Source organism: Topomyia yanbarensis, chromosome 2 (assembly GCF_030247195.1).
Source record: "Topomyia yanbarensis strain Yona2022 chromosome 2, ASM3024719v1, whole genome shotgun sequence".
NCBI lineage: Eukaryota > Metazoa > Arthropoda > Insecta > Diptera > Culicidae > Topomyia > Topomyia yanbarensis.
In genome coordinates, this window is record NC_080671.1 from 411,563,062 (window position 1) to 411,575,119 (window position 12,058).

The 12,058-nt window shown below is 40.5% G+C and overlaps 1 protein-coding gene across 1 annotated transcript in view; it reads left to right on the plus strand.

Annotated features, from left to right (window-relative positions):
* Positions 1–11,331, plus strand: part of LOC131685071 (putative gustatory receptor 2a) — a 210,766-nt gene extending 199,435 nt beyond the window's left edge. The window contains exon 4 of the mRNA XM_058968492.1: positions 11,197–11,331. Coding sequence (XP_058824475.1) covers positions 11,197–11,226 — 30 coding nt within the window. The 3' untranslated portion in view covers positions 11,227–11,331. The remainder of the gene's footprint in view (positions 1–11,196) is intronic.
* Positions 11,332–12,058: the final 727 nt, after the last annotated feature.

Genomic DNA, 12,058 nt, shown 5'->3' on the forward strand with positions numbered 1-12,058 from the left:
ACTTTTTATTTTGTTCAAACCAATTTATGTCTCATTGATTCAATAAATTCCTTACTATCACTTACACAGCTGTTTTCGCAATTAAAAAATGAAGAAATTGATGTATTATACATTTCTTTTGTTGGCATTTTTACCCGCGAAAATTGCGATCAAACGAATGGGGTACATTTATACCCCAGTGCAATGTTATAGGGAGCAAAACGTAAGTGCAACGTTCTAGTGTTCAAATTGCATGGTTGAAATCAGTCCGTCAATTCCAGAGAAACAGACCTGAGTTTAGGGAATGAATATACACACATTGCCTTAATTCGTTGAGCTGCGTCAATTGGTACATAAGATTCGTCCATACGGGACTCAGACAATTTCTTCAAATTTCGAGCGGCGTGAGTAGAAAAGTAAAAGTGTTAAAAAAATCGGAGCATTTTATTTCAGTTGCATACTTTTGCATCACTCATTTGCCCAAAGTTATTTAACCTCTCAAGTAGAATACATCTATACTACAGTTTTATTAACATAATCGGGACTCTGGTTATCCATGCTGGAACGAAGCATTGCGCTCTGAAATTAAAGGAAACAATTCCAAACCCACAAACCAGAGTTCATTGTATCGTGGCAGCTTCATGATCGCTCACAACATCCAGCAGACACGGAACCGATTCACTGTAGGAGTGTACCTTTAACCATAGAGAAAAATTGACAACACCGGATAGGGATATGGTTGCTGTGTAGCCTTTGTTTCACTGATGCGCGGCGGAAGTAGTATTGTTTCACGTGTGCCTTTGTTTTTCGTCTTGCCTTGCCTTGCCGTATTCTTTCGCTGGCGGAGGTGGCCTGCCTGCGCACACACCATGCCCGAAGAAAGTCGGAGTTGCTCGTTCTCGAGTGAGTGAATAAGTGAGTGTGCCGCCTGCGTGTGTGTATGTTGTAGTACACCCGGTATCCTATTGTACAATTTATTATGATGATCATTCTAACATATTTGCTTTCATCTTTCCGCATTGCTCTATGCAGAGAGCTACGTCGTACATATGTTCAACTGTCGTACTTCCGGCTCCGGCGTTAGTGGCCGCCTGACATCTTGCAGCAATTGCTCACCCTGCTCCGTCTGATAATCCCTTATACAGTTGCCAAGGTACGGACGTTTTGGGGAGGGAAAAGGTACTAGGAAGATGATATGTTGGTGCATACACAATTCAAAAAGTCTTGCGACTCCATTGAAAGATGAAAACGATAGCAGCGTGTTTACAAGCAAAGTAACTCGCCCTTTGTTGTTTCGGTTGGGGTTTGGTACTGCGAGGGAGTCGGAGGGGTATGGTAACAGTAGAACAGAGTTTTTGCTGTCTGTGGGAAAAAAGAATAAAACTTACCACTATAGGATGCTAGATGAAACGTGCCGGATTGTGTGTAGCGTATATACGTATATCTACACACATGAAGCCATGCGAAGTTTGGAGTGGAATGTGTCCCAGCAATAAAGCAGGGCTAGGAATTTTTAGTATAGTTGTAAATATTATATGTGGGTTCCGTTGTACTTCTGGATGTCTGGGAAATAAAAATGACTCGTAATGGATTTATGAATTTGCCGACAAAAAAAAGATTACGTTTTATCTAATAAAATGCTCGGTTTTAGTTAAGAGAAGCGTGTGAGCTAGAAAAATGACAGAATTTGAGAAGATGATTTGTATCGTTTAGGCGTTCGCAAACAAGTAAGAATAATTTATTGATTATTAATCTCTAATGTGATTCAACTACTTACGTGCTCGCTAGCAGTGCAATCTAAGATTTGGTCCTCAATTTCATATAATCCCCATTAGAGGGGATATCCATCCTCTTGGTTTGACCATGCATGGGATTTGATCACATTGCGTAGATGGGGACCAAACTGTACTCTATCCATTATCATAAACATATTTTATGAACCTTTTGAAGACTAGATTAAATAGCTGGAATATGATTTTATAGCGCTGCCAGTTGGTTCTAGACTCAGTTTATAGTATTTAACAAAAATGAATGTGTTATTTGGGAGTGGTCTTTTCTGTTTCCGATAACCTGGTAGTAAGTCCGGAAAGTTATAAACTGCTGCTCCGATAGTCAGGCTGCAGTCAAGGCTAAGGGCTCAGACAAATCACGCTTCAAGCTAGTGATCGTGTGAAGAACCCGAATCGAAAAACTAAGCATTGTCAAAACAATCTACCTTATCTGGGTGCCCAGATATTCCGGTATTACTGGTGCAGCGATTAACTTCGTTGGTCCCCTACCAATTTCGACAAGTTTGATAAGAAAAATAATACGGTCCTGGGCTTCGTCCGAGCACCGCAAATATTGGAGAAATCTACAAACGTGTCGCCAAACAAAGGCGTTTCTAGAACAACCGTGCTCAGTGATTTCGAAAAATGTCCTACGTTTTTCGAAACTCCATTGTAGCATGCTGAGGGCTTTAACCAGTCACTGCAAACTCAATTATCACATGTCACTATTCAGCGCGCTGAGTCATTTTCATGTGATCTTTGTGAATCTGACAACGGAACTTCATGTCATCTGATATGCAACTGCCCAGCAGTAACGCACTTGCGATTTAGAGTTTTCGGTCGTCTTTACATAGACGATACCATCTTTGGGCAACTGAAACTCAGAGACGTACTAAAGTTTCTTATCCAATGTGGTAAAGAGCTATAGGCTTACTCGCAGGCGATTTGAACTATTTGTGAGTTTAACTTACTTGCTGTTTGTTTTTGTGCTGTCATTTTTCTAACCCTTCCAATTCTACTTCCTCCCTCCTCCGTCTTCTTTCCTTCCGATCAAAGAAATAATGAAAAGACACGGCAAGGCACAAATCTCCGACTGTAAGGAACGTGCCATTTGAGCCTATATATTCTGATTACTGATTTCTGAGCATTCAGTTATTCATGGCTCAGTGTATTCGCAGGGTACCCAACCGGAAGGATGTCCATCGAGTTCTACGTGACCATCTCATTGAAGACCCAACCGCTGCTCATTTTTTGTGTGGGTTTTGGATCTTGCCCCTTGATCTTTTTCGATTGAGGTTCCTTCCTGCACCCACTATTGTTCGGCGACTCGGTGTCCATTGAACGCAGTCGCTTAGCTGGTGCCTTCCCTATTGGGATTTTGTCAACTCTAGCTCTTCAGCGGGTTTGTGGCCGTTTCTCAGCAGCCACTTAATGGTTGCTCCGCCTGGTTAATCTGTGTCCTCCTTGACCACTGACTGATCCTCGTTTCTAGCTGGAGAGTTATGAATGGACGAAGTGCAGGACACAACATCGTCCAGCGAGCCACTATTCAGCAGCTCAGCAGTCATCAGAGTTACTGCAACGAGTCATCGGTAGGTACCATTAACTTCTAGCATCTTGTAGCCGTCCATCACAGTCAAGTCTTTTCTGACAGTGACCAGCAACCTGTCTGGGTCCTGTGTTTGGGCTGGGTAAAGAAGTCTTCCGCAAACCTTCTGCAGGAAAGTACGATGCTTCAGTAGACTCTTCTCCGCCTGTAAGAACGATAACTTCAGCTTTCAATCTACGATTGAAATTTGGAACCAAAATTATAATAACGACGTTGACATAATTGAGTTCATGCAACATTGCTTTTTTCTGTCTACGCTTCGCCCCAACTATAAGCGTCAGTGTCAGTTTATTTATTTGGAAACCCTATTTGTGCGAAGGAATACAGCAACGACATCAGGTTTTACACCAACGAACATAACCCCGCAAAATGAGCAGGATGAACTTCGTTTGACAATTCTCGGTGGTTTGTTTACATGGGAATTATGTGAGTTAAAATGTAACAAATGAGCACTCGTTGCATTCGTACTCACGCAACTGACGAAGTAAACAAACCACGGAGAATCATCAAACACGAACTATATTCACCATGAGTTCATTCGTGTCGTCATCTTGTAGAACTCAATTGTTTGGTATTAACGCTCTGGTGAACTAGATTTCCAAGCTATTTTGCAACATATAAACGTAACTCCTAGAACAATGCGTACCAAACTTATAAGCCGATTACCATTTTGAAGCACTAATTATAGTATGCATGAAGCCATCACTGATCAAAGGATCTGCAACAGGCTAGCTCCAGATTTCGACTTCAATATGTTTCGTAAAACTCTTAATCTATGAATTTCCAAAATTATAGCGGAGACATCGGTCACGAAAGACTCACAAAGCAGACAGTAAGAAATATATAGGAGGCTATTAAGACTGTGGGGGTAATTTGGACCCCTTGATTTCTCAGAAAATCGCGAGACTTTCTGACTATCGTACATATTAGTGGAAACGCTATATTAAACCGTTAATTTTGCCAGCTAAATCTAATTCTTGCGATTTTTTAGAATGGAGATACAACGTATTTTTTTCATCCTCGAGACCAAAATCATTATAAAGGTAAAACCATGATTAGTGCAACAAATAAAAGTGAAAAAATAACAGGTAAGAATTTTGGAAAACTTTAGGCACCTATTGTATGCAATGTTTTTTGTTTGGGTGAAAATACAGATATTTTCAAGCGCTCACCACTTTTGTGCGAAATGAGCGTACCGGGCTATTCGGACCCTCTATTCCATCAACCACCGTTCAGCGGCTACGCACACGATTGCATACGCCACAGCAAAGAAAATTCATGATGCGCCAATCGACAGCTGTGACTAACCAGATAAAGTTTTTGTAACGCAATGATTTTTTTTGCTTCTTAAGGAGTTTCTCCAATAAATATTTCATCAGTAAACGTAATTACATTATAGAAAAAAATTGACGGTCTGAATTGCCCCGTAGGGAGATTTTAATTACACCATACATTGCAGAAGGATGAAAAAACGTAAAGTTTTGCAAATCGAAGCCCAGAGCTGCAAATGCAACTGAACTTTTATGGCTCCAAAATATAGCTGAGGTTTCAAACTAACAACCTTTCACCGATAAATTCTTTCGCATCTATCCACCTAAAAAGGCAATTTGCGGGTAATATTCATCGAGATGACCTGGAATGATTGTGTTAATTTTTCTCTGCGAAATATCTGTACGATCGTTATGAACCTCAGTGGTGTCAAAATTAGACACTCTATTCATGAAGTGAAAGGTTTCCTAGAGAGTAAAATGCCTATCGACTGATAGGTAGTTCGTGCAATTCAGTTCCACCATATTAGAAATGTGTACTAATAGACTTAAAGAAAGATCATCAACTCTTTGTTACCGTAACAACAAGAAACACTTTGTTAAGCGTTATGTTAGAGTCAAGACCCCCGTGTACATTGAAGATAATACAGTAGAGGTACGCGATCTGTCTCCGGATAACCGGATATATTTATAAAGTTTTGTCTCAATTTGGAGAGGTTTTCTCGGCTAACTAACGATAAATAGAGAATTCGAGTGGTTAGAATGCGGTTGAAACATCCTTCATTCGCGACCCTGTTACCTGGCTCAGTCTATTCTCAGACCACTCTGTGTATTTATGACAATCAATCTCCCACGTGTCAGTACCTACTGTAAACAACCCGCTCAGTATGAAAATTTCTGGGTCGCAGCACCCAAGATAAAAACATTAATAACAACAACAAAGAAATCTGAATCAAAGACTTGAACATTGGTACCGTAAATCGGGGTGACATTGATCACTTTTTGAAGTAATCATTACATATCTTTAGACGCAACACATTTTTTCAAGTTTAATATTTTTAAACCATGTAGTGATGTATGGAGAACAAGATTGGATGGTTTTACCTAAAATTCTCCACTTCCAGCTATTTTTCCAAAAATGAATTTATTACTCTTGTACAAACCTGAGATTTATTTGTTTTATAACAAATAGAAACTTTACGAAGCTTCGTAAAAATAAGGTAAAGTCAAATTTCGGTTTATTGTAGTTTTTGTACCCAAAAACAGAACAATATACTAAAAAAGTTTAACAAATCAGTATTTTATAAGTTTAGAGTAAAAATCATTCCATATTAAAATGATTCGGTAGACTATTCTGGTTTAATATGCGATCTACAAAAAAAGTTTCGAGTGATCAAAGTCACCCCGATGATCAAAGTCACCCCGGTTTACGGTACCTGTTAGAGTGATAATTTAACACTGGGTGCAAAAATACTCTAATATTACATATACCCGCCTTAGAGTGTGATGTTATTGTAGCATGACTTACCGAATTTTAACATTTATTTGTTTTTGCCTTTCTTATGAAAAGAAAGGCTACGCAATCACTCCAAAAATTGACCTTCCAACTGAGGCCCGGAGGGCCGAGTGTTATATATCATTCGATTCAATTTGTAGAGATCGCAAAATGTCTGTGTGCGTATCAAATAATGTCACTCAATTTTCTCAGAGATGGCTGGAACGATATGCACATAGTTTCAAATGAACAGTATAATGCTACCATAAGACGTTATTGAACTTTTAGTTGATCGAACTTCCTGTTCCGGAGTTACAGGTTAAATAGTGCCGTCACACAACAAAGTTCCATATAAACTGGTAACCTTTCTGATGTCCGAATGATGTAATTCATATTCAAATGGGTTCAACATTACTTGGATTTGCGGGTTTAGATCACCAAAGACCAATTAAAGAAGCTTTGACCACATTAGCCACCTATCGGACAGATCTTGATGCCCCCAGGCGACTCGCCGAGTTTCCGAGCTAATGTCACACCTATCTCCCAGCAAACTCTTAACCGATATTGACGAACTTGATTTCAAATGAAAGATATAATACTCTCACTGATTGCTATTGAATTTCATTCAGTTCTGACATTTGGTTCCGGAGTTACAGGTTGATTATTGCGGTCACATAAACCGGTACAATCGTAATACCTAATAATAATCTATTGAAATGAACATCAACATCAAGGCCTAGATCACTGACGGCAAATTAAAGATACTTGGAATATGTTGTTCACTATCGATAATTCCGGAAGGCCTGGGGTTCGGGCATATTCCAAAACTAAATCCACTTCGGTGATGACTGACTATGACTATATAACGCTTCCATAAGCTGCTATTGAATTTTTAGTTCAGTCGACTTCCGGTTGCTGAGTTACGGGTTGAATAGTGCGGTCACACGGCAAATTCCCAGCCTGCCTAGTCCTAGTTTTCCGTTCTAAGTTTATAACCGATTTGCTCTAGAATAACTATCCGTCTTTCAATTTCATTGCTTTCGTTTCTCTTAGTCTCAAATTTGCCGAAAATAGCCAACAAAATCGATACAGTAGAACCTTGCGTCAATTAAAACATAGCAACGTATTCCCAAATTGTGAACAAGAATCACAACAAAAACTAAACATATTCAGGGAACAACCACAGTAACCCTACCAAACATTCAAATGTAACGCCATTTATATATTCGAAGCGAACTAGTTTTTTGGATCACAAATAGTTTCATGAATACGAGGTTTATTATTCATAATTTCAGGAACTTGGTTACGGTTTTCGTAAATGCTTCAGTTCACGAAATCGTGATCTTGTTTTCATGAATTCATGAACGGATTTTTTCCTGGAAGGTTTCGATTCTACACTTGCTGTCAAAAACGAGTGCTGACACGGGTGGCAGCTATGGTGGTGGGGGATGGCGGGACGGTTTGCTTACATAATGCGGGAGGTGACAATCGAGAAAAAAAGATAGTGACGGATCACCATAACAGTCAGACGTCGATGGCGAGTAAGTTTCTCAAGAATTTACTGCTTGTGTTTTCAGATTGCACATGTTGCGACGGGATGCATTTTTAGCTATGATCAGGGTACTCAATCAAGTGTGGTACTGGAACGCCGCTGTGGGACAGCTAAGTGTCAAGGTTTTTTCGCTTCCTCGGCTTCCCGTCAAAGATCTTTGGCATCCGATCTTCTAGCTATAGTGCAGTGATTCTCAGAACACATAGGAGTCCGCGAAATTGTTTATGTGAGTCCGCGAAGATGGATGGATATCTTTCCGGTTGGATATTTAATTTAAAGCTTTTTCCAAATGAACAGAAATGCTTCTGTATGCTTCTGCTAATATACTGATACCGGGGGTGGACATAGCGTAGTAAGTAAATCGATTGCCTCGTACGCAGCTCATCCAGGTTCGATTCCAAACCCCGTACATAGGGTTAGAGATTTTTCTAAAGAGATTTCTCTAACCCGAGAAGAGACGAATGATCCTAAGGTTAAAACATCTATAATCAAAATAAAAAAAAATATTGATATCAAACAAAATCGATCTTTACTAAAAGTATTATATCAAATAAATGAACAAGCCACATAAAACAAAAGTGCCTGTAAAGCAGGAAGATATAACTTCAATTGATTTTAAAAAAATCATTTTTCCTACAGTCGTGTACTGTTGAACTGATACTAAAAGTGAAAACGGATCTGAATCTCAAGGAAGTGACATATATACAGTTACACCACGTGAGAAACTCTGTATGTATAGACTACGTTTAAAAGTTTAGCCCAGGGAAAAAAATTTCATTGCGAAGAACAACGACATCGAATATGACAACGTTGAACCCAAGATCCTAAATATATGAAAGACGATAAAATTGAGGAGTTGGTACACGACCTAGCGCCGCGCATTAAACCAAAACACATTAAAAGATTTATATCAAAATAAGGAGAAGTGGAATCCGTTCAGTCAATTTTCAACCATCAAAGACATCGGTCACGATACTGAGTGTGCTTCTGCTTCCGTGCGAGTGCAAAGCGAACGAAAAAACAGCTACTTGTGTGCATTGTCTGAAGAACAAAGGATACCGTTATATTTATTTTTGCGTTGTGATCTATCAAGATGGCTGAGTCTCATCAACAAAGCGTGATTATTCAGCTTAACACAGTGGTCATTCACTTCAGGTCTTTTCGCACAAGACCAAGTATTCGTGATGTGGAACGTCTGCTGAAGGTGAAAATGCAGCTTCTGTTTTCGGAAGTCACCTTCATACCGCTTGAGCATGTCAGGCATGCGGTGCTGATGACCTTCAACAGATTCGCCCAGGCGAAAAGATTCATTACGTAGAACATTTTAAAATACGTGCTTGTACGCTAATATCCAGATTCCTATGTATGGATAATGGAAATATTGAAGTCAAATAACATGATTTGGCTCCACTTACTTGCAAAATGGCAATTAAAAGATTCATGTCGTATTTCGGAGCAGTGGAATCTATTACGGAGGACATATAGAGAAACTACTTCCCAGGTATTTCAAATGGTGCCTTTGTGGTGAGAATTGGGGTAGACTAACTCATTCCCTCCTACCTTACCATTACAAAACAGAATGGGGTGATACCATCACACAGCGAACTCTTTGTACGTATCAAGGACAAGCTTATACCGGTCAGTTCTGTGAATAAATTGCACACTACGGACAACGCTGCCCAGAAACTAATGAGAAAAGCTTACCTGTAGAAAGAAATGCCAACATCCTAGCTTCAATATATTTACCTGAACCACACTTGCCAAATTTATGGCTGCTGTTTAGGCAATAATAACAACTGCAAAAGCTGCGTCATGTACTTCAATCTTAACAACTAATACCAACAGTGAAGTAGCCACACTCATGACCCGCAAGGGCAAGAAGCCAGGAAGAACAGCCAGGAAGAGTATCAAGGCAGTAATCAAGATGATGATACGGACCTAAGCAATAACGAGAGAGATATGGATGATCCCGAAGTTGGCGAAAAAAGGAATATTTTCCCGACGCGAGAAAAGATCTCCGCTCGCAATAGAAAATTGCGCGCACGGGATCTTACAGGCTTCAAATAAAATAATTGTAATTTTTATTTCTCACATCTTGTAAATATATAAAAGACCTACGGCTCTTCTAAGCTAAGGTATTGAGTCGTGTTAAATCAACGAATTAAAAAAGGTGGGATTCGTTACTTGATAAAAAAAAACTTCAGTGTCATTCCCAACGGCGTTCGAGTTGTTAAAATGCGGTTGGCAAATAACACGGTGCACCCACCCTGGTGCAATCCCTACGTGCCAGTTTTGTAACCAACTGGCACATTACGGAAAGCAATGTTCCGAAGTCGCTAAGAAATATCAACCTACTACAACAAACACAAAAAGCACATTTCAACAGATGTTGATAAAACACAATCAATTGGCCAATAAATAACCGGCGTGCCTTGAATATCGAAACTAACTTCCTGTACCGACAACGAAATAATAACGATTGATCTAGTTTTTCCAAATCAACAGCCAGCACAATAAATGCCGATAGACACGGATTTCCTACAGCGACCCATAAAAGCACGAAATAATTTGGAACATCGAACATCCTTGATCTCTGTACCGATCCAAACATCAACGTGAACAATAACGCAAGAGTAGGATAATGTGGTGACTCCCAAGCTGTGGAAAACACAGCAAATGCATTAACGCGAAGAAAAAGGTTCTCAACACGCAGCAGAAAGGTAATTCTCAGGACCCTTCTGTCCTCAGTAACTTTATGTGGTTGTGGGGATCCGCAACAACTCAGGGTAATTTCGAAGGGGTCTGTGATAAGAAGAGGGTTGAGAACCGTTGCTGGTGAGAATAAGACAAACGAGCCTTGTTCTTCTCTACAGCTAACAACTAAGGAGAGGAAAGCTGGCAGCACAACGCCTCTGCCTGAAAAGAGCACTGCGGTGTTTTCCAGAATAACTTGCGGTGATCAAGAAAATCCAGTGATTCCTCACTGACGTCCCTAGAACGGTTTCAACAAAGGAGCGATGCTCATCTCCCTAGCGAATAGATGAGGACCGCTACCGTAACAGCCAACGGAAACCAGAAGAGCGCGGCCGTTGTAGTCCCGACTAGTTGGAGGAAGTCGACCACTCTCCCGCCAATAACTTTCAACTGGCCTCAAGTTGGTGCTAGTTACTGATGAGGAGAATCCAACACATAAAATCTACTTTAAGTTAGGTAAATTGTGCTGTAAACCAAAAAATATATAATCAAACAAAATTATCGAAAATAAATGATTCGATTTAACGATACATTATTTCAACAGAATCAGAATATCGTAGTAGGAGATCTGCACGAGTCAGCAATCCCGTTCGACCGCGCTTTCAGCTAGCATTGATACTCATCCTGACAACCTTTTTTGTGCTTTCTTCTCCTTCTTCTCCCTAAAGTATAAGAATATTCTGAACTCCTGAATGATGACTTACATTTAAGATACTCATTTCTCAACTTTAAAGACTAAACTCATCTCTTTCGTCTCTTTCGCAAATTAGGCAACCATCCGCGATTACAAAATCCGATAACAGCTGACCCAACATTCATCATCTCCCGCGAGACGATGGCGGAGAGGGATTACGTTCAGGCAGCAAAAGCTACGTCACTATCGCGATAAAAAAGCTGCCCGGTAGACAGCCAAGCACGGATTTAGAATGCCTAAATGATGCCTTCTTATCAGACAAAATAAGAACATTAACTTTCGCAGAGTGTGGCAACTTTCGAATTCAATATTTTTCAAGGCCCGTTTTTATCTGCCTGATACCAGCTGAAATATAGCATTCAACGAACTCGACCCTTGCGATGCCCTAACTCACCTTTAACCTCCCCCCCCCACGACGCAAGGGAGTTTCCCAGCTCCGGCAGCAAAGGAAACCTAGCGACGAGACAGGATCTGACTCAAGACAATTTATCACGAGCCTCTCGCCCTTTGCGCTATTCCAGACTTGAAAATCGGCAAAAAAATAACGAACCTACCAAAACAAACACCGCATCGATAGGCCGGGAAGGAAAATGTTTTGAGAAGCAAACGAATCAGGTCGGAAAAACATTGGAAAACTCCCAACCCGAACGGCGCATGACTGCAGTAAGTGCTGGAAAAGCCGAAAGCATCCTTCCCGCTTCCAGCCGTTACATTCCAGTCGGTCCAGCGTGTGCCGGCTGGAGTCTTCCTGCGCTTGACCCACTGGAAAGTGTGTGTGACTTTTCGGTGACGGATGATGCTGTCACTTGATTCCGAGTTAGGTTTTGACAAGCCGAAAGAATACACAGCTTTTCGCTCTTTTCTGTTCCTCCTTTAACCGTGACCTATGCCGCATAATAGATTGCACTATACCTACCTCGCAGATGTGGGTCATTGAA